The 27892-nt window shown below is 56.2% G+C and overlaps 2 protein-coding genes across 2 annotated transcripts; one reads left to right on the forward strand and one right to left on the reverse strand.

The window, feature by feature from the left end:
• Positions 1-7702: 7702 nt before the first annotated feature.
• Sncb (synuclein beta) lies at positions 7703-15028 on the reverse strand. The gene is made up of 6 exons (XM_060372636.1): positions 14751-15028; positions 14033-14162; positions 11625-11666; positions 11360-11482; positions 8691-8776; positions 7703-8349 (listed from the first exon to the last, which is right to left on the reverse strand). The coding sequence occupies exons 2-6, from the start codon at positions 14151-14153 to the stop codon at positions 8317-8319; spliced, it is 405 nt and encodes a 134-aa protein (XP_060228619.1). The 5' UTR covers positions 14154-14162; positions 14751-15028; the 3' UTR covers positions 7703-8316.
• A 9341-nt stretch (positions 15029-24369) lies between these two features.
• On the forward strand, positions 24370-27878 carry Eif4e1b (eukaryotic translation initiation factor 4E family member 1B). Its single transcript, XM_021639146.2, is given in 8 exon segments — positions 24370-24397; positions 24474-24647; positions 24650-24824; positions 25072-25167; positions 25646-25709; positions 26257-26370; positions 26476-26615; positions 26861-27878. Coding segments are annotated over 8 exon segments (906 nt in total). The 3' UTR covers positions 26976-27878.
• Positions 27879-27892: the final 14 nt, after the last annotated feature.

Here is a 27892-nt window from a genome sequence, read left to right on the forward strand (position 1 = left end):
CGCAGGGAAGCCCGCGACTCCGTGTGCAGCCAGTCAGGGCAGTGACTATCTATCCACATTTTTTTCCCCCCAAATCCGGGTAAGTTTCTTGTTTGTGCTCACGCTGTTCCCTAGTCAGGTTGGGATTGAAAATTTATACAGGTCGTTTCCTGCAGCCCCGCCCTCGAGCTGATGTTGTGGGAGCCATTACTTAGCTGATCACTTGCCTTCACAATAAGAAAATCTAGATGGCAAGTGAGGATTGAAAAGCCACAGGGAAAGCCGGGAGTAGGGCCACTGCCTGTAATCCCAGGACTCAGGGGGCGAGGGCAGGTCCGCAGCCCCGACTTCCGAGCCAGCCTGGGCTACATAGTGAACCCTAGGGTCAACCTGGGCAAGAGTGACCTAGTAAAACATCAAGGGTGTTTCCCCAAATCTCCTAACAATGAACTCTGCGATCAGATCCGGACACAGAGCGCCGGCCCGTGTTCAGGACCACGGACAGCGCGGCCGGAGTCGCTGTCTCGCCCCGTCGGTGCTGAAAACGGGTCTCCGACTGCCCCGGGGCGCACTTCCGCTGCTCCAGAATTTACAAACGCATCCGTCCTTCCGTCGCGCCCCGGCCGCCCCTCCAAGGTGAGCAACTATTGACACAGAGGAAGCGACCGAGGCTGTCCATGCGACACGGAAGGTGGCGAGACACCCTTCTCCCGAGAGGCAGGATGACACAAGGCAACACCAGGCGTACCCAGAAGGCTGTGGCGGCGTCCGGCGGGGACTGCTCATAGAACCCGGAAGCCTTGGCGGGGACGGAGGGGAGGCGGCTCTCACCGACTGGGGGAAATCGATAGGTCTCTGTCATGAGGTGGAGGTTGAGAGAGACTCCTGCTGGTCCTCTGAGCTCCCACCTTGAGGACGGAGGGCACACGCTGATGTGTGTCCGGGAAAGGGGTTGCTTGTGGGCTGGTCACCCTAATACACGCAGCTGGAGGGACCCGGGGGCAGAGGTCACAGCGGTCGGGAGGGAGCGAGCATACGGAGGGAAGATACTAACCAGGAAAGCACCCAAGGAACACCAGGCTGCTGTGGAAATGGGAGGAAGGACGGGCAGTGAGGAGGGAGATGTCTTTCCCAAGAGGTCTGCACCCCAAGAAAGAAAAGAGGTATAGTCACACACACACACACACACACACGTGTGATTCCATGACTGGGGGTGTGGAGGCAGGAGGATCAGGGGTTCGTGGTCAGCCTGAGCTACATAAGGTCCTGTCATAGAAAGGGGGAAGAAAGAACACAAATGAACGTGGCAGCTTCCACAGAGGCAGCTGAGGTTGAGATGGGCGGGGCCAGGGCTGAAGGAACCAACAAGATGCCAGCAAGGGAGAGCAGTCGTGGGGGGTGGGGAGGAGTGAGATGCAAAGCCTTAGGATGCCCTAAGATGAGTGTGAAAGGCACGAGGCTCATTTGTGAGGTGCTAGGACACCAGCAGGGGAGTGACAAGGTGATCCAGGAAGGGGAGGCAGCCAATAGGAGCTTACTAAGCCAGCTGCTCAGCTCTGCAGGGAAGTGTCAGGAGCTGGAGTAACTGCCTCAGATCCTGTGCTTAGGGGTTCTCCTGGGTTGCCCATGAGGCTGGGGTTTCTTCCTAGGCGGCCCAGGCAAGGCAGTTCCAGCACTCTGAGCACTTCTCACTAAAGACTTAAGGAGTGGGTGTGTCTACTGTGGGGTCACAGTGAAAACCTCTTTCCATCTGAGTGTTCTGCGGTGCCCTCTGACTGCTCCTGTTCTAAAGGGGTTTGCCGATTAAAAAAAAAAAAAAGATAAAATTTCTGGGCAAACAAACACTTGCTGGAGCAGACGAGGAACTGAAAACAGGCCAGAAGGCAGTCCCGTGTGCTCTGTGCTGGCCGAGCCAGTCACTGCTGGGCCTATGAAGCCCAGGCCGCCGTATGTGCCTCTAGGCTTCCAGAGTACCATGTGCTGCCATGCCAGTGCCCAGCTGGCACAGCCCCGTGGAGAGCTCTGTTACTAGCCTGACATGTTACTAGCCTGAATGCCCTTCTTCATGTGACACCCCTGTTTTATAGGGGTGACTTCTGTACCCACAAATGGCATGGGTAGTGGCCCAGGTATGGCCAGCCACTGCCAGAAAGTCATTCTAGGACTGAGATGAAGCAGGGGACCAACCCAGGGCAGGCGGCCCTCAGACTTTTCCGGAACTTTACAAGGTGGTAGGTTGATGACGTGCCTACCTGGAGCTTCCTGGAGAGCAATCTGTGCCCTTTCTGGAGAGTCTACCAAGACCTGGGACATGGGCTGACCTTGTAATGAACCTACATGGTCACCCACACCCATGGTGTGTGTGTGTGTGTGTGTGTGCCTGAGCTCGCCCATGTGCCGTACCTCAGGTTGGATGGCCGCTGGGGAGTCACACACATTCGTATGCACCAGAAGATAAACAAGAGACTGCAGCTCCTTGGCGGGTGCCCAGGCCGGGGGTGGCATAAACAATCCCAGCGACTTTCTGAAAAGAGCGTGTGTGGCAACCGGCGCCATGGAGACAAGAAGGCTGTTAGGGCAGAGGCAGCAGCCAGCCCCCTGTGCCACCCCGAGTGGCTGTGCACACACACTCACAGGCGATGCGGTGTGCAGCTCCTGCTCTCCCTTCCTCTCTGTCCTGTCCACATCTTGTTCACGTCTGTTTCAAACAGTCGTGTTTCACACCCAAGACCGCCCACTCCTGGGCTCCAGCCAGATAACCCCATTCCGGTCTGCTTGACTCCGACGGCTTTGGGAAAGCTTTGAGGTGGCCAGTTACCAACACCCGGGGTTCCTGTCCCCGTGGCCTGTGCACTCACTGGCTGTGACCCGGGCTGAACTGCAGTTTTCAGCAAATCAAAACCTCCAGGGTTGGGGTGTGTGTGTGTGGTATGTGTGTGTGTGTGGTGTGTATACATGTCTCTCTTTGTGGTATATGTGTGTCTACGTTTGTGTGCTGTGTGTACATATATATGCACATATGTGTGTGTGTGTTGAAGTTAGGATTATGCCCGTCTTTGGGCACCATTCTTTACGTAGTTTGTGTGCTTCAGGGAGACATGCACAGCTCAAGTCCACAAGGTCATCACAAAGCACGCAGGCCACACTTTCCTCCCGGCTCCATGCCTCCCCTGCATGCCATGTCACCACCCATGATGATGGTGCTCCCTCGTGTTCCACAGTCATCACCTCATTTTAATTCTTAAGGAAAGTCGGTGAGGTGGATAACTATCACTCCCACCAGACAGATGAGAAGAGTAACTCGATAGGGTCATTTGTTAGCACCGGACAAAGCTGAGAGTTGTGGTGTGGCCGGACACACACGCATGCTGCACCCACGCGTTTGTATTCCCAATGAGCCCAGATAACTCACACCTGACAAGGCCTTCTGGACCTCCTCACAGGTACTGATCCCAGGCCCTCACTCTGCTACCCCAAGAGTCATGGGAGTGCTTGGCCTGAGCACAACTTCCTGGAAACGGTGGCACAGGCATGTAATCCCAGCTAGTCAGGAGGCAGGAGGACTGAGAGCTTGAGGCTAGCCTGGGCCACCATGAGTTCTAGGCTAGCCTGGATGGTGGTGAGTTTTAGGCTAGCCTGGGCTGTGATGAGTTCTAAGCTAGCCTGGGCTGTGATGAGTTCTAGGCTAGTGGCAATTGAGCAAGGTCCCGGCTATCTAAAAGCAAACATAAACACGGGCTGTGGTAGAGCAGGTGTAGAACGGTCACCCAGCATAGGCTGGGTTTGATCCGCAGTATCGAAAAAGGAGCTGGGAGACCACAATGATGCCCACACAGACCCATCCTGCCTTTCTCCAGCTCCCCTCCCCCAGCAGCTGAAGCTGGGGTGGCCCAGGATCTGGATGGGTGACTCAGGCTGAATCACAGCCCAGCTGTTCCTTGAGAGCCCCTCCCCCTCCACCCCAGAGAGCCTATTTGGAAGGCAGGGGTGGACCTTGGAGTTGTGGGGAACAGGGAGCAGCGGGGGACAGTGGGGACAGGCTGCTTAAGAAGCAGACACAGTGCGAAAGGGCCACGCTCCTCATCCACCAACTCGGTTCCTTTTGTCTGGAAACGGGCCAGGAGCTTACTGGCTAATCCCAGAACTCCTTTTGGCTCCCTTCCCCCACCTCATAGCCCTAACACAATAACACTGACAACATTAACTGTTCTCATCGATCACTCCCAGTTAACTGCTCTCCCTCTGCCACTTATCAAGCACCTTTTTAACTGGAGGTGTAAACGCACACCCCCACTTTGGAGCAGACACCAAAGTTCTGAGAGCTTGTAGGAGCTGGCCACCATCACACAGCTGGTAAGCTGACAGACACGGGCCTGTGAAGGCAAGCACTGCGCAGCCGAGCAAAGGACTTGGTGAAAACACGGTGGGTGGGCGTGTGAGATGATGTGCAGCCATGGGGGAGGGGGAGAACATCAGAGGACATGATGGGGCATCAGAGGGGTACTGTGATGTGGCATAGTTGGGCCATGATCAGAGCAGTGAGAGGCATATACAAGATTAAAGCTTTTTTTAAACATTTTTTTACTTCTCTGTAACTAATGGATTATGGAATTATCTGTGCCTTCATATCTTTCACTGTCATAGACCAAAAGATTCAGAGCATGGAGTTTCTCTGGAAAATGCTTTGGGCTTGGAGACTTTGCTTCCGGAAACCTCAGTTTTCTTACATGAAAAAAAGTGACCCTAGGCCTCTGTTATGGTAAGCTATCAGGAGGCTTGAGTGAAACCACCACCCTGCCCTTTCAAAGCCCTGCTACTGTTTTTCACACTTTGCTTTGCCATTTAACAAACATTTATGGAGCTGGGCAGAGGGCAGAGTGGGCTTTGGAGGCGTGGGGGCGGCGCTGAACAGGGAGTGGGTGACAGCGCTTCCCTTCCCCCTGCCTGGGCTGTGTCTGGCCTTCCCCCACCCTCAGCCCAGGAGCCTGTTTCTAGGCAACCGGATGGATGCAGAGATGGTTCGGAGGGGAGAGAGCTATAAATAGGGAAGGGAGAAAACAAAAATAAAGTTCCAGAGAAATCCCTGAAGCCACATCACTATGGCTCAGGGTGGGGAGGCAGACAAGTGACATGATAAGGGCATGGGGACAGCCCCCAACCCTCCATTGGGGGAGCAAGGAAGTTCCCCAGCTAGCTGCTTAGTGGAGTCTCCCGCTCATGTTGACCAACAAGCAAGGCGCTGAGAAGAAACGGCTTCAGAGTGACAGGAAAGCTCAGAAGAGAGAGAGGTTCGTTTCAGCAAAGCAGGAATGAGAGCAGGTGCTGAGGAGAAAAGGCAGGCAAAGGGAGAGAGGCAGGATCAGCAGGGTGAGGCTGCACATTCCAGGGGCTCTGGGGGGCCTGGCAGCTCTCAGCCCCTGACCTGCACACACAGAGGCAGACCCTGCCTGGAACATTTGCTCTCTCCCAACAGCCTGCTGGCATCCTTTCAGGGTTCAGCTCCACCTCACCTCAGACACTTGACCTGACCAACTGATTTTTAAATTTTATGACTTATTTTTTTTAAGATATTTATTAATTTGGGGGTAGGGAGGCACAAACACGGAGGCCAGAGAACAGTTTTCTCCTTCTACTCTGTGGGTGCCCGGGATCAAACTCGGTTCATCAGTCTTGGCAGCAAGCCCCTTACCGCTGAGCTACCTCTCCGTGCAGTGGCTACCGTCAGGTTGCTCATGGCCCATTCCTTCAGACTTCCCTTCACATCCTTTCATGTTTCCCTTAAAGCTTGAATTGATCTTTATCCTCTCTCTCTTGCTTTCTGAGGTCAGGGTCTTGCTATGTAGCACAGGCTAGCCTCAAGCTCCTGGTCCCTCTGGCTCAGCCCCACACCTGGCATTGATCCCTGTGATTTGAGCTCTGAGAACTTGGGTGTTTCAAGAGCAGAGCATGGTGCAGGAAACACATATGGACAACGCCATAGGCACACACGCACACAGATGCAAGCACAGCATACATGTAATCTGTACATGTGTGTCGTCACATGTGGCCCAACAGGCACGCCACAGGCTCTGTGACCCTGCACAGGTGTCTGTCCTTTCCACATTTCTGTCCCTGCCTTGGCCCGTTATCCATGTGTTTTTCATTTGTCTCTCTTTAAAGCCAAGGGATACAGGTTTGGGATCTTAGCCTTTGGAGTCAGGCGTAGAACTGAGTGTGGCTCCTGACCTTTCGCAGCAGTCAGCCTGGCCAAGCAGGCTGCAGCTCTAACTCCTACTCTCCCTCTGTAGGCTGTCGCAGGAGGAGCTGAGAGCAGTTATATGTGAAATCAGTGAAAATAAGACCCACATGCTTGGGATACACTGGGAGCTTGGGAAACGGTTCAGACCCCATGAGCTGCACACACACACACACACACACAGAGTCATCAGACTCAGGCTGGCATCTTCTACCGACACTTCTGGATTTGTGCCTGGAATGCCTTTAAAGTGACCGCGGCAGGTGAGGGTGTGGGGGTTAAGCAGAGCCGTTCTCAGCAGGGCCAGGTGTAGGATTTGGCACTTGGGAAGGAGGAAATAAATCTCTTCACAGTCCAGATGGTGAATCAGGTTTCGACATCTAAAAATGGGGATCAGGGGCTGGAGATAACAGGCAGAGCCAATAAACAGATAAGGGTTTCAGGTGCTGCCTTACAGATAACAGATTCTCTCTCTCTCTCTCTCTCTCTCTCTCTCTCTCTCTCTCTCACACACACACACACACACGCACGCGCGCGCAGGCTGGCTGTAATAAATCAGGACAGGCGAGCTGTGGTCCGATGGAACGGTTGCGCATAAAGCAAAGGTATTCAAACTTAGAAAAATATATCGTGCTGGTAAATGAACCCTATCCAGAGGCCAAAGCAGCCGGCGGGCCACGTTTCCAGAAGACAGCGGATAACCAAAGGGGGCGTGCAGCTCCCGGCACTCTCACGCATCCAAGCCCACCGGTCTGTTTCTCACGGGCGTCTGTTAGCTGCTTCCTACAGCCAGACACGAAGGCCCAGGCGACCCAAACACGCTCCCCCAGCGTGGGCGCCAGCTCCTCTCCTTGCAGCGGCCCCCGGGGCGGAGGGGAAGGAGGCTGCCTGGGCGCAGCAAACCGCAGTAAAGCGGAGCGCCCGGTGTCCGCCGCACAGACGGGGGCGGAGCCTTGGCCGGCGGCTCTGCGTGGACGCGCGGCGCCTTCCACTGGCAGAGGCGGAGCCTCCACGCGCTGCGGCTCTTTCCGAGGTCCCCTCTGGGCCGGCGGCCCCAGTGACGATCCGGTGGGCTCCAGCAGTCGGGGCCCTCTCGGCTGCCCGCAGAGCCTGGCGCACAGGACCGGGGCGGGAGGGGCCGCCGCGGCCAGCGACGCGCCTCCGCGGCCACGGGAGCGCGGGTGCGCTCGAGCGCGCCGCCCTGCTAGGAAGACGCCGCCGCGCGTGCATGCGTCTTCACCAGCCGGCGCGGAGCCCGCGTCCCCGCTCCGGCCAGGAGGGGGCGCCCGACCCTAGCTTCCCGCCGCCCAGCCAGCCTCAGTCCCAGCGCGGCCGGCGGTGGGAGCGGCCGCCCTCCCGGTCGCCGGCCAGCGTGCAGCAGGAGACGGACAGGCTGACGTTCCAGCAACGTACCCGCGTGTGCCAGAGCCTAAGGAGCGAAGGGGCAGGCTGGGGCCCGAAGCCCAGCCCTGCCCAGGCGGCGCCAGCTACAGACAGATTGGCTTTATTCATGGACACGCGGGGGGCGGCCGGGCCAGCCCTCCCGGGACACGCTCACACGGTGGGTGGGGGCTCTCCATGCCACAATCACAACACACGACGCCCGCGCTCGGACTGAGCGGGCTAAGGGAGGGGGCATGGCAGACCTGGCTCCTGGTTTGAGTTAAAAACAAAACAAAAACAAAAAACAAACAAAAAACGTTTTAGGGGTCGAAGTGGGGCTGCCCGGGGGCCCCGTGGAGAACCTCTGTCGGATGGGGAAGGAGCCATAACTTTCCCATCTTGGTTAAAAAATACATAGAACATGCTACATCCGCGCAGACGCTGGACCAGATGGAGGGGAGGGGCAACGCTGGCGGGGCGGGGCTCCCGGCCGGGCAGGCCGACTGCAGTCCGCGCCCCGAGGAGGACGGCGGGCAGGAGGACAGACGGAAGGCAGGGCAGACACTGACACAGGCCCGGAGGACGCGCCTCGGAGCCGAAGGAAGATCTCGTGTTTGGGGTGGGGTTGGGGGCAAGGTAGAAGGCCAGCCCTGGCTGGGGGGAGGGAGGGCGGGGACGGGAAGGAATTGTGCTGCTGGTGCTCGGGCCCTCCTGGACCCCTACGCCTCTGGCTCGTATTCCTGATATTCCTCCTGCATCAGAGGGAGGGGCGGGACAAAGAAGAGCACAAAGGAAGAGTCGGAGACCGAGCGGTCAAGTGCAGCCGGGCGCATCCCTCCCCGACGGGGAGGGGCGGTGCTTGTGGCCCCCACTGGGCAGGGGGAGAGCCGGACGCAGGGCCAGCTGAGGTTTTCCAGCAGCTGAGCCTCGGGCCTGGCGTCAGGCCCCCTCTGCCATCTGGCCTCTCCTCCCTGCCTCCAGCTCCCGGACCCTGAGTTGTTGACGCCCCCTGTTTCGCTAGGCACCTCCCGCCTGGCTCAGGATGGCTTCTGATCCGCAGGGTGCCCCTCCCCCGGCCCCGCTGCCCCCTCACCTGGGGTGGTTCCTCATAACTCTCCCCTTCAGGCTCCATCAGGGGTTCAATCAGGGGCTCCTCAGCGGCCTCTTGGGCCACCTCCTCTGCCTGTGAACAGAGCGGGGCGGTGTGGGCAGCCGGACCCTTAAAATCCCTTGCTAGTGTGCCACTGGTTGCCCGGAAGAGTGAATCCGGCCAGGGTGGCTTGGCAGTGCCAGGGATGTTTAGGGGAGTTGTTTATTTGGAGGTCTCAGAAGTGAGATGGTGCGATGGAGTTCCCACCCGGTCATCGGTCATCGGGGGAGCTAGGGTTGTGAAGAATGCTGAATGTGGTGTGCCGTTCACCCCCCCACCTCACAGCTTACCTGTGTCACTGAGACTGGCTAGAAACGGCACATGGGGCCCAGTCTAGGTGCAGCCAAGCTGCTAGACTGACCATAGGACCCAGGAGAGAACTGTGGAAGCTCCCTCCAGGGCAGAAGGGAGCAGGGAGGCTCAGGTATGGCACTGGAGAAGGGCTCCGTGCTTTCCCTCCACTGCCTTTTCCCCATCCCTCCCTCCCCCAGGGCTGAGCTTGGCCTGATTTCTTCACTGTAGCTATTTTAAGATAAGCTGGAAGCAACAGCTCATGGTGTTGCTTGGATGTGTGAGCTAAGACTCTACCCTCCCCCCTGCATCTGCTGCCCAGATGGGCACAGACCAGTGAGCATGCATGAGGACACTGGGCACTGGCTGGCCATCGGCAGGCAGGCACACATATGTAAACGCATGACAACGAAGGGTGTGTGCATGGCTGTAGAGACCACATGTGGGCTGATGCATGCCTAGGACCCTGGAGAAGTTGGCGCTGCCAGTTGCCTTAGCCCCTTGGGGTGCTCTGCCCCTGCCTCTGTGGGTGCAGGGTTTTACATCTGTGAACGAGGATGGTGGGCCCATTCCTCTCTTTGCGGAGCTGACCCCAGTGATGAAAAATGTTAGTTTGTCCCTAGCTGCCCAGCTACGATCAGAACCCGGGAGAGACCGTGTTCAGAGTCCCAGCTCAAGGCCTTGAGGATACATTCTTGAGGTTTCTGCTGGACTGTGTCTCTAGCATGCTAAAGGCCTTGGGCTCAGTCTGCAGCACCCCCTGTTCACAAATAAATCCCATCTTGGGCCCTTTGTTTGGAAATGAATACAGCAGGAGGGTAGAAGGGCTCCCGGCTGGGGCCTAACCACAGCGGCACAGCCCAGCAGGAATGGAGAACGGGGCACAGTCAGGAGCAGGCCGAGAGTCACCCCGTTGGGCAGGGAAACAGCATGGAACAACAGCGCTTTTCAGGAGGCACGTGAGGCTGAAAAGCAGCCAACCAGTCTGCAGGCTGGAAGTCAGGAAGCAGGTAACCTTGGGTGGCCGTAGGCAGGGCTTGGGCGAAAGGGGCTAAGGGAGCACGAGGGACACAGAGGTTCGGGAGACACTCCCTCCACGAACAGCATGTTCAGTGCTGTGTGCAGGCCTGGCTAGGGATAAGGGACTTTAAAGACAGCACTGTGCTGGAATTCTGGCGGTGTTTTCATCTTGAACTGGCTGCTGGCTTCATTGGAGAAGTCCTTTTCTAGAATGTCTGAATGTCTTTCTTTTTGGTGTGTGTGTGTGTGTGTAGGGAAAGTTAGAGAAGTCCCAGAACTTATTTTTAGTTTTTGCTTTTTATGTGTGTGAGTGCTTGTCTGCATGTGTGTCCTGTCCATGTACCACGAACATGCCTGGCGCCTGAAGAGGACACAGGAAGAACCTGGGCCCTTTAGAACCTGGTTACGGATGGCTGCTAGCCACAGTGCAGGTGCTAGGAGCCTCTCTGAGGCCCTCTGCAAGAGCAACAAGTGCTTTGAACTACGAGCCATCTCACCAGCCCCGTAAGACTGAACCTGCCGTAGCCCTGGCGGGTGCCTGGTTCACTGCTGGTTGTGGAGTGCTCACTGTCCTCAGGCCAAACCTTCTCCCTCGGCAGCTCTTGCAGCGTGGTCTGTGGAGCTGCAGTGCTGAAGACCCTGTGCACTGTCATCCCCTCGCACCTGCCACGGGACCTTGGTGTTTCCCGCTCAAAACTGCTTGAAATGCAGTTCCGGGACATCTTGTCAGGGCCGTGTCTCTCTCTCTCTCTCTCTCTCTCTCTCTCTCTCTCTCTCTCATCCTTTGGATGTCCGCTCAAACGGCATCCCTCCGGGAAAACCCTCCTGGCTCAGGTCTCCTCCCTCAGCCTTTCACCCGGTCACAGCGTGATCTTCTTCACTGCACACACACACTCTGTCACCACCATGCGCACCATGGCTTTGCACTGTGCTCTCTCACTGCCTCAGTCGCGTGGACAGAGCCCACTGTGGAGCCACGAAGAACAAATTTCCACTGATGTGGAATCCAGTCAATGAGAGATGAACGAACAAGCGGTGGCGTGCTCAGGTGTGGCCAGGAGTCTCGGGGGTCATGCTGGTGAGCGGGCTGTGCACTGCCCATCCCTTCTGGGTCCCTTCACAGGAAGCGTGGCACCTACACGCACACCCTGCTCCACAGCCTCACTCTGAGCCAAGTGTAGCACACACTTGTAGGAAGAGAGGCAGCAAGCCAGCGGGCTTATGCCCCAGGCTCGGGGGTTGAGGTGGAGTAGAGGGAGGCAGGCCTGTGTGCTGGCATGTGTGACTGGTGTGGGGGTCACTTGCCTTCAGGTCCGTGGGGAACTCCTCCTTCTTCACCAGGCCTGTGGCTGCTGCAATGTTCCCAGCCCCAGAGAACACGGCTCCTCCCAGATGTGACGCCTGCTCCTTGGTTTTCTCGGCCACTGGAGCAGGGAGGGGTGTGGGATTGGGTGCCAGAAGCCCCCACTTTGTGTCCCAGAGTCCCCCTCTTCAGGGGCAACCCTACACAGAAGCCTCGGGAGGCCCGTGCCCCTCCCCCCATAAAGCACCAGGACTAGTCTGTACCTGAGGCCACACCTTGTACCACGCCCTCTTTGGTCTTGCTTCCTATAGGGAGAAAAAGGAGCAAGTTTAAGGAGCCGGCACAGGGAACAGAGATTCTAGCCGGATACGGGCTATACACAGGTAGCAGTGGGTCCCCTGAAACTGCCTCCCTGGGCCCCTACATCCCACAGCTGTCACCCCATACTAACCTTCTGGTTCCCTCCCCAGAACCCACACCCTCCCCCGTGGAGGCTGGCTGAGCGCCAGAGCCACGCTCCTAGTTTCTCCCGGTTAACAGTTTGGGTGGTGGTGATGGGGGGTGTTGTTCATTCATAGTTGGAAACCAGACCTCAGTAAGGGCCTGCAATCAGTTAGTGGCGGGGTGAGCACTCAAGGCGGAGTTGAAACTCCTGCCCCCAGCTTCTAAGTAGCCCAGATGGGAGGCAGTGGCGCGGGCGGTGGGGGGACAGAGCCATGCCCACGAACTGCCCTGCCTCCATGTCTGCCAGCCCGTCTCCTCCACACAAGGGGTCAGCTTCCCCTTCTGCCTTCAGTGGAGAGCGTTAGGCGCAGATGAGTCTAAAGGTCCCGCACAGACTGTGGGAGGCACTCGTGGCATTGGCCGGGCCTCACCAGGATGGCGGGGTGGCACAGGAAGAAGCCGGAAGTCCTGGGGGCAGAGTGTGTCTACTCCAGGACCCGGGCTGGCAAACCCAGGCCAAGGCCGCTGAGAAGGGATGAGGGTAAGCGCGCCAGAGGAAAGGGTGAGGCCAGTGTGTCCACAGCGAAGGCCAGCCAGAACTGGGGTGCACGTTATTCATTCGCTCACCAGCACAGTGTTTGCACGTTATGTGGGCAAGGCCTGGGCCGATGGCGCACTGTCTGTCCTTGAGTAGTAGGGAAAATACTTAGACTCCAGGCACTGCAAGAAGTGGGGCCACTGCCTGGGCCTTGAGAAATGGGGAACCAAAAGCATGGAACAAGGCAGCAAGACTCCCTGAGTATCAGGAGCATCGGGAATGGTGGAAGCCGTGCTGGGAATGCGGGCTGAGGAGGCATGATGGGGACTTCATGCCAGGCTTTAGGTGCCGAGGCCATGACGCAGAGGGCGAGGGAAAACGGTAGGAAGTGCCTGCCAAGGGGAAAGGCACCATGGCAGGGAGCCGATAGTGTGGTTCCAGGGGTTTAAGAGACTAGGAGGGGTGAAGGGAGGCCAGGGCCTTGGCTGAGCTCATGTGGGCTAGCGACACTCTTCTCCCGGGTTTAATTGCTGCTGCTCTTGCCTCAGGGGCCAATGTCGCCTCCCTGCAATTTGCTCTGTCCCCAAAGGTCTCTCACTTACAGCCTGTAATGGCAGCACAAGGCTGCTTCAGCCTGGCAAACAAGGTCTTCTTATGGATCAGTTCTTGCCTCTCAGTCTGAACTTTTCTTCCAGCGCGGCTCCTGCCCTCTGCTTTCCGGCAGAGGGTCTTTGCGCCCTGCCTTCCGACCTTCCCAGGTTCCTTAGTGTTCAGCGCTGATCCTGCACCTCCTTTACCTGGAGCTCCCCCAAACGATCCCCACACTTGCTGCTCATGTCCCCACTGAGATGCTGCTCCTCACGGAGAGGAGACCGCAGCTTTGTCTTTTCAGCATCCACACAGTGCACACCTTCAACCATCGCAGTCCAAACCTGCCATGACCTTGGGCAGACTACCGGGCTCTTCTATAGCTTCTCCACAGGACCCACCATCTGGGCTCCAAAACAAGTCGGGTAACTTCCATTTCCAGCCTTTTTCTCTCAGTATGCAAATCACCCTACGGAACTCCTTTCACACTTTGGGTGAGAGATATTAACTGCCTGACCTTTGTCCTGACACCAGCTGGCAGGAGGATGACCGGGAGGTAGCGCGCCCAAGGCTGCACAGGCTGTGTGTGTGTGTGTGTGTGTGTATGTGTGTGTGTGTGTGTGGGGGTGCTGGTAGCTGGAGAGAGCCCGCCAGGACCCAGGGAAGGTGGGGCTTTCCAGATGGGTTTGTACTACAGCTTCAGGTTTTAGCATCCGTGTGACCTTGGGCAGAGTGGTCAACATAGGGCCCCCGTATCCCGGACCCATGGTGGTATAGGCCAGGAGCGTTAGGTGCTATGGCATGTCAAGGCACCTGGCCCCAAGCAAAGGCTCCCGCCAGGTCACTGCTAATACCGGGGACAGGATGAGAGAAAGGAACCTCTGTGGAGCTCACCACGCTGGCCTTTCGTTTGCACAACATCTGCCCAGCTCTCACCGTGTTCCCACCTCCCTTCCGTCCACGGGCTGGTTGTGTCCCCAGTGACCCCTACTGACCTCGCCCATCTGCTGACTCATATTTTCATGCCCAGACCCCTCAATCACTCTACGGACACTTCCTGGGACCCTCAGAAGACGCCCAGCCCTGCAGCCCCTTGCCCACCGACATAGAGAACGCCCTCCTTGGTCTTCTCTGCCGCCTCGGTGACCCCCTGCTTGGTTTTCTCGGCTGCAGCCACAACGCCCTCCTTGGCCATGGACAGGCCCTTCATGAACACGTCCATCCTGGCGGCCTGGAGAGGACGAACATACCAGTACAGGGCTGGCTCTGCACGCTCAGCCCTCCCTGGGGACCAGAGCCCCCTCCCTCCGCCCTCCCTGAGAGTTGGCGCGCTTCTGGGTGGGGAGCCCCCTCCTGCCCACTCCACTCCCCAGCTCTCGGCCTTTGGGCCGTGCTGCGGTGAGTCCTAGCGTCCTTGAAACCCGGGACGCGGGAGGGGCCACCACCTCGGTTATCCGGAGATCTGCAACCTGCAGGCCCGCAGAACCGGAAGCTCGGCGCGAACTCCCGGCCTGTCTGTACACACGCCAGTCACACGGTCTGCACACAAACACACACCACGGACATGCTCACGTGCACACACGGGGCATTGGGAAGCGCACGGACTCTCGGACTCACGGGCACGGACGCACGTCCGCACGTCCACCCAGACTGTAGCAAGCAGAGACAGACACGGCGCCCCGCAGTGCACCGGCCGGCGCCGGCTGAGCGCTCTCCAGTCCCGAGCCCACGTTTCTCCCCGGGGCGGTCCCCGTCCGACTCCTCACCTCGCCCCGGGTCCCTCTGGGTCCCCAGTCCGGTCCCTCTCCCGGAGCCTCACCTGGGATTCGCGGCCGGGCTGGGGGATGGAGCTCTGGTGGCCGCAGCGGCGGCGACAGCGAGCAGGCGCCGGGGCTGGGCTGCGCCGGGCAGGGCTGGGCTGGGGCCAGCGGGGTCCGGCCGCGGTCAGGCGCTCGGCTCAGCCTCCCTGCGCTGGAGCGCAGCAGTGCTCCGGCCTTCGCGCTGCCTCCGAGGATGCTCAGAGCGCTCCGCTCGGCTCCGGCTCCGCGCTGCGGCAGCTCTGAGCTCAGCACCCCCCCTGGTGGCCGCGCCGCCCCCTCCGCCTGACTGACAGGGGGCGGGGAGGGTGACATCTCCCCGGAGCAGGCGGGCCTCCAGGGGAGGGCCTCTGACGTGCAGCCGGGGACCCTGGAGCTGGAGGCACGTAGTCTTTGGGGAGTGTGGGAGGGGGCAATGCGCGCGACGAGGGGAAAAGAAACGAAGCCGTGCGCTCGGCCTGAGAGCTCAGAGAGACTCCAATGCTCGCTTGTCAGTAACCGTGGGATCTTGAGCTGCTTAGCTCTCCTTATGAGACGCTAGTTTCCTCTTCTCTAGAACCGAGGATGGAGTCAGTGCCTGTCCAGGCAGCGCTTAAACTGGGGGTGCGGATTCGAGGGTGGAGAGAGCGCGAAAGAAAAGCAAGGCTCTGATCTCACGGAGATGCCTAAGCAGAGATGAGGGGTAGGAAACAAGACACATGAATCCACATCTGAAGCAAACAGGCTCATTCCAGCCTGTGAGAAGAGGGGTCAGGAAGAGAGTGAGGCGCTGATGTAAGAGACGGGGCAGGGGCAGGGGCAGGGGCAGGGGCAGGGGCAGGGGCAGGGGCAGGGGCAGGGGCAGGGGCAGTGACGGCGAAGGCCTCTGCGGAGGTCCGAGAGAATAAGGCAGGCCAAGGCAGGTGAGGGTAAGGTCCGCAGAGCTGGACCTCCAGGGCAAAGGCCCCAGGACCACCATGCAGAAGCAGAGCGGAAGAGGATGCAGACAGAGCACCTTTGAACGTGGTGATGGGAGGGACTCTAATAGATCTCAGTTCCATGACTGAGTGTGGAGTTCCCGGATGAAAGGGACTCTGCGAGTTCAGGGAGTCAGGGGAAGAGGTAAAGAGGAGGTGGCACTTAATTTGGGGCTCGGGATAGGTAAGATGTTCCCCCCCCCCGAACAAGATCGGAAGAGCACTTTAAACTGTGGGGACAGAGGGGTGGGTGTTTTGAGAGATGAGGTGAGGTGTGCTAGCAGTAGCCAGCAGGGCCTGGGCACGCAAATGCTCAGGGCTGTGGTAGGACTGGAACTTGGCAGGAGTGTTTAGGAGGCCCCTTTGGCAGGGCTTCTTAGGGGCGTGAATGCACGCTCCTTTTGGATCAGCAGCTCCCCTCCCAGAGCTCAACCCGGGGGCCGCTCTCCATGGGTGTGCACATGGACATGCGTGCAGGGTGGGCAGAACACACTGACAGTGTCCTAACGTCCCCTGAAAGGTCTGGTTCCTTCCTCAGAGCACATCTTCCCAGCGTGCTGTGATGTGCTTAGGAGCCTTGAGCCTAACCCCCACGTACCAACACACTGATGAATCAAGACACGGTTTTAGTGAGAAGTGGGTGCAAAGACTGTAGGTGTCGAACAAGCTAATTTTGATACATAGAAAATTATGTCACACACTTACATATTTAACAAGCAATATGCAAGAACACAGTTTTCTGTCTACCAATACATATTTATCATATAAGATTAGCATATATTAATATGTAAGTGTGTATGTACAGCCTGTATGTACTTATCACACACGATATGACAGTTGACCTTCCCCATCCAAGGGTTCTGCATCCTTGGCTTCAACCAGTGGCTGATCAAGGAAATGGAGAGAGGGCTCAGTGATTGAGTGACCATACTGCCCCTCCAGAGGATCAGAGTTCAATTCCCAGCACCAGCTGTTGTAACTCCAGGGACCTTCCAGCCTCTGCAGGCAATGTGCTCGTGTGCGTGGACCTGCACACACACATACGTAATTTCCAACATCATTTTAGAAATCAAATTTCAAGTAAGAGAATTTGTAAAAGCAAACACTATCTGCGCTGAACACACACAGTCTTTTTGCTATTATCTTTTAAGCTCTGTATCAGGTCTTCAGGTCTTCCAGGGTGATGAGAGTCTGCAGCAGGCATGGCCCCTCCTGGTGGGAAGGGCGTGGCTACCGGAGGCTGGCGCAGCTGGTCACACTGTCCACAGCAAGGGGACAAGTGCTGCTGCTCAGCTCTCTCCCTTCTGTTCAGTCCCGGCAACAGCGCCGATGGCAGTGCACACATTCAGGGTGTGCCAAATCTAGAAACCTCCTTACGCATGCACACGGAGGTGTGTCTCCTCGTTCATCCAGATCTCATCAGGAAGGAAGTCGCTGGCATCTCTTTCGTTGCCCACTGTCTCCTGGGTGTCCACTGGGTGCCAGATCCGTGAGCTTTGGATGAGAACAAGATCAGTGGAGACTTCTGGAACTTACCATCTAGCCGGCTAGAAGAGACTGCAACAAGCAAACAGGGCTGCAAACGATACTGGGATTTGTAAAGCTCATTTTAAAAGCTCTTCTTTATTTGGAGTGTTAGGCCTCAACCTGCTTTCCAACCCCACAACCCTACATGGGAGAGAAGGCTAGTGGGGAGAGGGGGGCCCCTTTGAGTCTCCCGGCTGTTGAGGGCTAAGGGGTTCCTTTAAGTTCTATACTAGTCTCCATCTATCTGCTCCAAACCACCACACCTTCCATCCCTGGTCTCTCTAAAGCACCGCTCACTACAGGCCGACACCAAACGCCACCTCTTCTCTGTCTCCACTCTCATATTTATACTCTCAGAGTCCTAGACTGCGCCCCTCTCCATGCCGTCAGGGAAGATCGATACCAGCTGGCAAAGACCATGCCCTGTACCAGGCAATTAACAGGTGTGGACAAACTATAGCCCAACCAAAATCCCACACTTGGATTCAAACAAAAACATATTTACATGACATACAAAGAAAGCAAAAACTCCCTTACAGTGATTGTGCTGCTCTTGCCAACACCAGCGGTGACACTCACCCAGCTAACTGTCATGTCAACTGCCTCCATTTCTGAGGTTTTTCTACAAGCCAAGCACTCTTCTACTGGAAGATTACAGACACTAAGAAAATTAAATAAATAAATGTGATAGCGTTTTTGGGGACAGATGTGTGTGTGTATGTATGTGTGTGTGTGTTTGTGTGTGTGTGTGTGTGTGTGTGTGTATGTGTGTGAGAAAGAGGTGGAGTCCTGTGTAGCTGAGGAGTTTGCATCACACAGGAAGGCATGACTGAGCAAGCCTGGGAAGCAATAGGATGGGGGCAGGGCTGCCTCTGCAGGTCAGCATGACCAGTATATGGCCAACAAGGACCAGAAGGGACCACAGCAGTGAACACAGGAGACAGGAGCTCATTCTTCTTTCTTCCTTTCTTTTGTTATTTTCTCCTCCTCCTCCTCTGAGTTGGGGTCTTGCTGTAGTTCGGGCTTTTCTGGATCTAGCAATGCCCTGTATATCCCTGCCAAGTGCCAGGGTAGCAGGTCTGTAGCACTACGGCTGACCTTTTAGTTTGTTTTATAATTGCTGCTGTGTTGGGAGACAAAGGCTCCTGGACATGAGTGACAGCTGGGGTCTGGCTCAGAGGGACCCGTAGACACCCAAGGATTTGTCACACAGGCAGTTGGATATATTTTCTGGATTTTAGGTCAGGGCTAGAGCTATCACCATTTGTATAACACTGATTCTCAGGCCTGAGGGAGGCTGTCAAGGAGCAAGTGGACACAGAGGAGAAAGGGTACCTAAGGAACCTTCCAGAGCAAAAAGGACGATTGAGGCTGTGCTCTCCAGAGAGCCTACATAGCAGCTGGCACAGAAGAGGGGGCAGGTTGTGGTGTGGGACACAGCTCTCTTACTAAGACATGGCTGTGCGGGTCTGCCTTTCCCCTTGGGGTACCCTGGACTGGAGGGAGTGAGGCTTAGCCGGGCGGGTGGGGTGGAAGAGGGGCTCGGTTGGTCTGTGTGAGTGCAGGAGAAACAGCCTTTTGGGTAAGTTACATCTTCCACTGGGCTGAGAGGCTGGGAATGCTTCATCTGCATGAGGAGGAATTCCAGGTGCTTTGTGGACACGCCCTTATGAGGAGAGAGCAAGTCTGATCAGTATGTGACCACCTCAAGGGTGGCAGAGGTGGTGGATGTTAGGCCACGTGCACTGGGACACGAAGGCCCAGAGCAGGGAGAAAGCAGTCCTGTTCCTTTGATTCAGGATGAATTTTCAGGGTTTGAACACATCTCAAGCTCATTCTTGCTCCTGACCAGTTCCCCCAGTCTCATGGCCTTCTGGGCCCCACACAGCCATTGCCTTCTCAAAATCAGAGTAGAGCCCCCAAGCCTGTCCCAGAACCTGGGCCCACTAATGCCCCCTCCCATCAGGGCAGTGGTGAGGTTTGGGGACCCAGGCACTCTCCTTGCCATGTCTCCAGCTACACATGGTCTTCTCATGGTCTCTGGAGTCCTGCAGTAAGAGCAGATAGAAGGCTGACTAGGGGGTTTTCACCTGTGCTGGGGTGGGACTCTTCCATAATGTGAAGAGAGTAAGAGAGTAAGATTTGAAGAACAAAGAAGCTAAGAGCGCATGGCCAAAATGGCCAGATTATACAGGAATCAGAAGCTGGGAGAAGGAAAACCCAGTCTGACTAGAGAGGTTTAGGGTAGGGAAGGGGTGAGAAGCTATGTGGGGGTTTCCCACCCTCCCGTAGGTGAGTCCAACAAACCCGTTGGTTCATGAGTAGGACTGGGAGGAATTGTTTGGTTTGTCTGTCATGTGTTCTCTCTCAGTCAGGCTCCATTTAGGAGGAACAAGTGTGTATCATATTTGTCAAATGAATAGCTCAATGTGTGATTCTTGGTGCTAAGAAGGATATAAAAAGAAGGGTGAGCTGAACAGTGCCGGGAGACTGCAAACCTCTTTAGAGAGGGTGGGCAGAAGGTGACATTTGAGCTGAGCTCTGTCTGAAGGACAAAGAGGGAAAACCTAAAGTGATTTGGGGTTGTGGTGTAGCTCAGTGGCTAGAGAGCTGGCCTAGCACACCTGGAGTCCTGGGGCTCATTTCCAGCACCTTATAAACTAGGGGTGATAGCACACACCTGCAGTCTCAGCACTCAGGTGGAGGCAGGAAGATTAGAACTTGGGGTCATCCTCAGCTATACAGCAAGTCTGAGTCTGAAGCCAGCATGGACTATGAGAGAGGAAAGGAGAGAGGGAGGAAGGCAAGGAGGAAGGGAGGGAGGTAAAAAGAGAGGGAAAGAGGGAGAAAGGGAGGAAGGAAGAGAGAGAGAGAGAGAGAGAGAGAGAAGTAACTTCAAAAGCAAAGGCTGAGGCACACATGAACGTGGCCTGTTGCAGGAGCAGTGTGCACACGGGCCCTGTGAGGTGGGATGGTGCTGGCCTCAAGCCTTTGGATCACACTCTGGGTATCCAGGAAGTTAACAAAGAAGTTAAACTATCAGATCAGTATTCAGGTGACCTCTCTGAGACCACAAAGAATGGTCTATAAGATCAAAGCAAGGAGAGTATTTGGAAAGTCTCACGCAGTGGCCAAGGCCAGAGCTGGTGAGGGTTATCTGGGGGGGGGGCACCTCAAAACATGACAGAGGGACCATGAACCATTGCAGGATATTTGATGACATTGGGAATCCTGAGACTGTGCTGTTTACTGGAAAAACCTGTTTCTAATTATGGTGTGGCTCAGCCCCAGCACACACCTTTAATCTAAAAGCTTTCTGCTTGAATTAAATGACATCAACCATAGGTCAAGAGGCTTAACAAGCAACCAGCTGACAGGGAGCAAACACAGGAAAAAACAGTGTAAAAGGAAGTCAGGAGGACGGATGAGAGACATAGAAAGTAAAAGGGAGGGACATTTAGTCTGAGGGGTGTTTTTGGAGAGGGGGAGCTTTCTTTCCCTTCTCGAGCTTTGCCTAAGAAGGAAGGCCAGCTGGGAGCTTTCTTTGCCTCTCTGAGCTAGCAGGCTTTCACCCCAGCACCTCACACTCAAGTCTTTGTTGGTAAAATCAAACAGTTGAGATTTTGCTAAAACCAGCAACAAATGGCTCAGCAGGCAAAGAAACTGGCTACCAAGCCCAGGGACCTGAGTTTGATCCTTAGCGCCTACACAGTGGAAAGAGAATTGACAGCCACACTTTGTCCTCTGACCTCTGCATGTGCACTGCGGAATGCTCACCCACTCACACTGCTCTCCATTGCAAATAAATCAGTAAACAAATGTAGGGCAGCGAGCTGGCTTTCTAGCCTGACAACTTGAGTTTAATCCCTGAAATCCACATTGTGGAAAAAGAGAACTGACTCCACCACATTGTCCTGTGACACACACACACACACACTGTTGTGGTTTGAATGAGAATGGCCTCCATAGGCTCATATATTTGAATGTTTGGTCCCCAGTGGTGGAATTGTCTGGGAAGGATTAGGAGGTGTGGCCTTGTTGGAGTAGGCGTAGCCTTATCGGAGGAAGTGTGTCAACGAGGTTGGGCTTTAAAGTTCCAGAAGTTCAGGCTGTTCCAGTCAGCTCTCTCTCACTCCATGCTGTGGACTAGGTGTGAGCTCTGAGCTACTGCTCCAGCTCCATGCCTGCTGACCTGCTGCCATGATCGCTGCCATGTGGACCCACCTTCTGAAACAACAGCCTCCATCAAATGCTTCCTTATACAAGTTGCCTTGGTCATGGTGTCTTTTCACAGTAATATAAAGTAACTAAAGCATACACACACACAGACCTCATTTACAAACCATGACAAAGGCAAACTGACAAAGGCGAAGGACTTCTTAGAGGGATAGTGATCACAGAGGGACTAGAATATGAAATGGCTCAGGCTTTCTAAACAGACTGACCAAAACATAAATACAAATAAAGTGAAAACCTTAAAAAGAAAGAGAGAAAAACAATTTCAGCACAGGGCTGGGATTCAAGAACCTCAGCTTATCAACCCTGCTAGCTGCTCAGGGATCATGGGCTAGGCTGACCTTGCCTAAGAAAAGCCAACTTCCCAGCAGGCCTGGGGACTTGCTTTCAGTTCTTCTCCTCAGTCCACAACACAAACCTAACTCCAGGAGCTGGTCCAGGCTGGACAGTGTGGAGGGTGGTGGTATGCCTGGAAGCCAGCCTGTGCCAGGAAAGAGCCAGGGCTCAGATACAGCTGAGACCATGCCCTGCCCTGGAGAGAGCTGTTCCCCCAGGCTATCAAATTACCCACAATGCTGTCCCCGCCTGGCCTCCTCCAAGGCTGCCTGTGTGAGGCGTTCCACAGTGCCCTTGGAGGACTCCCTCCCTGCCTTGATTTTGGGTCCTTGCACTAGAGAGGAGCACAGCAGGCCTGGGTTGAGCCAGGTTTCGGACCTGAGCCTTAAGGCCCTGGCAGAGTCTACTTCCTGTCACCGGGGGTGTTTGCCCTGGGAACGCGGCCAGAACATGGAAAGCGGAGGCCTCTCGGAGCTGAGGTGCCTGCTGACAGCTGCACTCGCTACCCCCGAGCTGAGAGCCAGCTTCACCTGTCTTGGTTTGGAGCAGAGACGAGCTGACCCCACACAGGTCCTGCCAGACTGCAGATCTGCGCACATAATAAGTGGCTCCTACCATGTAGGCCACCGAGACTGGCTGTGTGGCAGGGTAATAGGTGTGTGGACTGTTGTCCTTCTCCGGTGCTTACAGACTTGTCACCTTTCTATCTTCTTCGCTGCCTCTGCCAACTGACATGCACTGACATCCTCTCAGTGTCCTCCCAATTATTTTCATGGTTACAGCCTCCCGAAGAACCCTGGAACATGACTGTGCTGGTTAATTTTTGCCCCCCCAGACAGGGTTTCTCTGCATAGCCCTGGCTGTCCTGGAACTCACTTCATAGACCAGGTTGGCCTTAAACTCACAGAGACCTTCCTGCCTCTGCTTCCCAAGTGCCGGGATTAAAGGTGTGTACCCAGCATTGTGGGGGTTAATTTTGATTGTCTATTTGGGTGGATTCAAGTCGTCTATGCCCAGGTTTAGTGAGGTACACCTTTGGGTGTGTCCGTGCATTCATTTCCAGAGAGGACTGGCAGAGCGGGAAAGGCTGCCTCAATATGGGAAGCCCTATGCTAGGGTCTAGGCTCAAGGACTGAAGAAAAGGGGTAAAGAAGAAAGCCAGCTGAGGTTTTCCCCTTCCTCTGCCTCCTGGTCCAAGAAAATGTGGGCCATGCCTTCCCAGACACAAAAGACTGAGTCCTCTGAACTGTGAGCCAAATGAACTAGTCAGAAATGCAGGTTGAGCCCAGACCCAAGAAACCAAAAACTCCAACTCCGGGGCAGGGCCCAGCAGCCTTTAAAATTCTTGTTTTAAAGTGTGTGTGGTTCTCCACATGGTGTGGAGGCCAGAGGGCAACTCAAGGAAGTTCGTTTTCTCCTGCCAGGTCCTCAGGATTGGTGGCAAGTGCCTTTACCTGCTGAGCCACTGTGTCAGCCCCCAGCAGCCCATTTTACAAGCCCTGCAGCCAATTCTGATTCAGTTCAAGACCCACCCCACTCTAAGGCTCAGATCAGATCCTAGACTTGATCTCTTCCCAGCCTGAGTTCTTTTCTTGAAGAAGCCTGTGCGTGTGTGGACTGAGGTCTGTGCAGCTAGCTCACGGATGATCCTTTTCCCCACGGACTCCGAGCACAGAGGGTACAGCTTAAAAACAAACAAACAAACAAAAAAATGCTGGGACTGGAACCCAGGGCTGCTTGGCTCCGCCCACACATTTGGTGCCCATTGCTGCATGCCAGTATGTAGGGAAGGACTGACATGCTAGGGGACTGTGGCCCTGCGCCTTCCCAGTAGCTTCTCCGCAGGAGGTCAGGAGGGGTCTCTACAAGGGGTCAGGGGGCCTCAGGGTACCAAACCCTCCAAATTCTCAAGACAAAGCAGGAATGTGGCTTTTAATAGAAAAGCCTCCCCAGGCCCTAAACGCTGGCAAATGGTTGCCCTTCTGTTTTGTGGAGGGTCTCTCACAGCTCAGGCTGGCCTTGAACTCCCGATCCCCTTGCCTCTACCTCCCAGATGCTGGGATTACAGACATGCGCCGTTCAGTGGTTACTCCTTTGCAAAACTCAGCTGCTCCGAGAGCAGATAAACACCACCAGATAACACTGAGGCACAAAGGGAAGATGAGGTGGAATGGGGCATGCTCATGAGGGGGCAGGTGCCACCTCTGTCTTCCTGCTGCTCCAAACCCAGGCTTTCCTTAGTAGGTCCCTAATGCCTTAAGGGTCACCGACTCCAAGTGGTGATCCTCACTTTCAATTCTCTGAGACCCACTGCCGAGGGCAGGTTGTTGTTGTTTTGTTCTTTGACACAGCTGTGAGGGAGGCGCTCACCTTCCACCTGAAGGACTCTGGGCAGTCTTTACCCAGCACCAACTCCTCCACCCACCTGTCTGCCCAGCTGGGCCTGGGTTCTCTGGTGCATTTTAAAAACAAGGAGCTGTGGGCTTTTGGTTGCTGATGGAGCCCTGAGCCTTGTCATGGCGGCTCCTGGTCCTGTGAGTCTACCCATCTGCCTAGCCCGTAGCCAATGACTAGCTGGGGTGAAAAAAGTGGGGGCAGGGCTCAGCCAGAACCAGGACTTTCAAATCACTTTTTTCTTGTTGCTGTGAATGTTTTGGTTTGGTTCTTGAGACAGGGTTTCTTTTTGTAGCCCTGGCTGTCCTAGAACTCACTCTCTAGACCAGGCTGGCCTCCAACTCAGTGTTCTGTCTGCCTGTGCCCCCGGAGTGCTGGGATTACATGCGTGTGGCACCACTGTCCGGCTACAGCTCACTCTTCCTGCTGTCTCTGTCAGACGGTCAAATCTTTGGATGAAGGGCAGACGAGCAAGGAGGAGGTGGAGAAAGAAAAGCCATCAAAAGCAGATGCGAAGGTTCTGTCTGGAGAAGCCAAGAACCTCCCTGGACCCCTGACTCCTGGGAGGAAGGGCCACAGAGAATGCCCACTTGAGGTCCTGAAGGAGCTCCACCCCCTGCAGTCCAGGTAGGGAGGCTGCACAGGGACACAGTCCTGCTGTGAGCCCAGCCTTCTGTGACCCCTGACCTGCCCTCCCCTTGGCGGACTTATCCCTGCAGAGGCAGTTTAAACCTGCTCACCCAGCCCGGAGGGATCACTGACCCCCGCCCCCTGGGGGACTGTAGCCCGGCTCTCACCTTTTGCTTTACTGGCGTTAGCCCAGGCACTGTAGGGCTGTCAATCTGCAGCCACTCACCTGCCCCTCCTTCACCAGGTGGGTTCTGTGGTTCTTCAAGAGTGACCGAGGCCGGGCCTGGCAGGACAATCTGCAGCTAGTTACCACGTTCAGCACTGTGGAGGACTTCTGGGCGTGAGTGTGTGCCCTCGGGAGCTCTGAGTAGGGGGTCAAAGGCACCCTAACCCACCAGCTTCTCAGGGGCGTGTCAATATTTACTGGGATCTGGGGGTTGGTAGGTTCTGGCCAGGCTGTGGCTACCCCCTTGAAAGCTTCTCATGGTTTAGGGAGAGCCCAGGGCCAGGGAAAAGCAGGAGTGAACCCTGCTACTCTAGTGCGTGTGTGTGTGTGCATGTGCCCAGTGCCAGAGAGCTGAGAAGGGCCACACTAACCCAGGAGGGAGGCCCAGCTGATGTGCCCTAATGGCGTAGACTTCAGCAGGCTTTCTGGGGAGGGGGCTTCCCTGAGAAGGGCCCTTGTGTGTGTGGAGTGGGTGGGAAGGCCCTGGGATGGTGGCAGAAGGTGGGTCTGTGAGGAGCTGGGTGGGAAGCCAGGGTCAGGCGAACCGTCGCCGCAAAGCCTTGGACCTCTGTGTGGGGCGGGATCTTTGCAGGACGTATAGCCACATCACGCTGGCCAGTAAGCTCTCTTCTGGCTGTGACTACGCCCTGTTCAAGGTAGGCTCTGCTCAAGGGGCTGATTCCATTCTTTTCCCTCGTGGACAGCTGGGGTGTGGGCAGCTTGGTCAGGAGAGAATGGCGCCTCAAGGATGGTCCCCAGCCTGTGGCCTCGCTTCTATCAAAACTGCACATGCAAGGTGGTGCGGGGGCTTTTCTATCATCTTAGGGGTCTCATCTTGGAGGTCCACCACTACCAGCATTTTAGATTTCAGCAGGTGTCTTCCACAGCAAGGTTTGGGGACCACACAGCACCCCTGGACTGTCTACCCCAGCCCACAGACGTTCTGACCCAGAGACCCCTCACCCGGTTCGGGAAAGGTGACAAGCACACAGATAAGGTCGAAGAAGGTGGCAATAGTAGTAAGCCTGTGGGGTCTTGGAAAGAGGCCTGTGTGGGAGGCTTGAGTGGCCGCTGGTGGTGCCTGCTGTGCAGGTGAGAGAAGCAGGGCTGGTTAAGGCCTGGCACAGAGGCTGTGTGCAGAGGGAGCTTGGTGCCCGCTTCCCTTTAAACATACGGAGGCCATCGGCCTGCCCCTCCTCGCAGGAAGGCATCCAGCCCATGTGGGAAGACAACAGAAACAAGCGTGGGGGCCGCTGGCTGCTCAGCCTTGCCAAGCAGCAGCGGCACACTGAGCTGGACCGCCTGTGGCTGGAGACGGTGAGTGGTGAAAGGGCAGGAGGGGCAGGTGTGGGCCTGCGGGAGGCCGGTGGGCTGGAGGCTGGACCCTCGCTAGAGCACTGAGCGGGCCTCTCCCGGCTCCAGCTGCTGTGTCTGCTCGGGGAGAGCTTCGGGGAGCAGAGCCCGGAAGTGTGTGGCGCTGTTGTCAACATCCGCACCAAGGGGGACAAGATTGCTGTGTGGACGTGCGAAGCCGAGAACGAGGCAGCGGTGCTGTACATTGGGTGAGGGGCCCTCCTGGTCCTGGGGCTGCCAGGGCGGCCTCTGGGTCCCCCGTACCATCTCTCCCTTCTTCCTTACCACCCGTATAAAAGGAGTCGGAATTTAGACCCCAACCTGGAAGCGTTCACTCTTGGTACTGTGCAAGTAAGACCCGAACCAGGCGAGGCTGGCGCGAAGCCAGGGAGGTATGTGAGCCCAGGAGCTGGCCTAGGTCACGTCTGCCGTCTGTGTCCCGTCTCGCCTCCAGGCACGTGTACAAGGAGCGCCTGGGCCTCTCTGCGAAGACCATCATCGGCTACCAAGCCCACGCAGACACTGCTGCCAAGAGCAACTCGTTAGCCAAGAACAAGTTTGTGGTGTGAGGCAGGCTCCAGCCATCATTCCGGGCCGTCTTACTGCCATTCCACGCGAGGGGAAGGCTGCACTGTGGACCAGGGCGCAGCTACAGGGTGGGGCAGACCGCCGGGCTCTTGTCTTGGGACACACACCAGCACTGCCCCTTGGGTAAGGCCTCACTATGCTGCCCAGGCTGACCTCTCGTTTATGGGGTTAAGCCATCCTCCCGCCTCCTCCCACATCCCTGGGATTGTGCCTGAACCCACAGTTGTGCCTGAATTCACAGTGATTTTCGTCAGCGTTTGTTGGGCCCGGCCTTGTGGCAGATGGCCGGTACTGGGGAAGCACATTCAGTCCCTAGCTCTGCACGCGGCCCTTTGGCGAAGGCAGTGTGAAGCAAAGTCCTCGCTCAACCCTACCAACAGAGGACAGGAGAATCCTGCGGCCAGCACCTGTCTGAGCCTGCCTGGGAGGGGACTGGGCAGCCTGAGGCAGGCTCTTCTGTCTGGGAGAAGGGCTCCAGGCCACTGATATTAAGAGTTGGGGTCCAGTTCTCTGTGAGCACTGCTTGAAAGCTAATGGGTCAGACCTGCCGTTTGGGTGCCCATCCTAAACCCCGATCCTTCCCTAGACCAGTTGCGACTTGGTGCCCTCCCTACTACACCCGACTGCTGGAGTAGGTTAGAGGGAAGACACCGGCATTTGTTCAAAGATGGGTGGGCCCTGGGGACTGAGAATGCCCCGCGCAGCCTTGGCATCCGAACGCAGTCCCCTGGGTTCTGACTCTCAGCCTTAGGGAGGGGCTGGGGAGAAGGGCAAACCTTAACACCATGAAGGGATTGCAGTGGTGGCTGGGCCTCACCATGGGTTAGAACGGGTCCACTCAAGGTGAAAATGCTTCAGGGCCCATTTGTATCTGTCCTAAATAAATACTTTGGAACGA

The sequence above is a fragment of the Meriones unguiculatus genome, chromosome 19 (genome assembly GCF_030254825.1).
Source record: "Meriones unguiculatus strain TT.TT164.6M chromosome 19, Bangor_MerUng_6.1, whole genome shotgun sequence".
NCBI lineage: Eukaryota > Metazoa > Chordata > Mammalia > Rodentia > Muridae > Meriones > Meriones unguiculatus.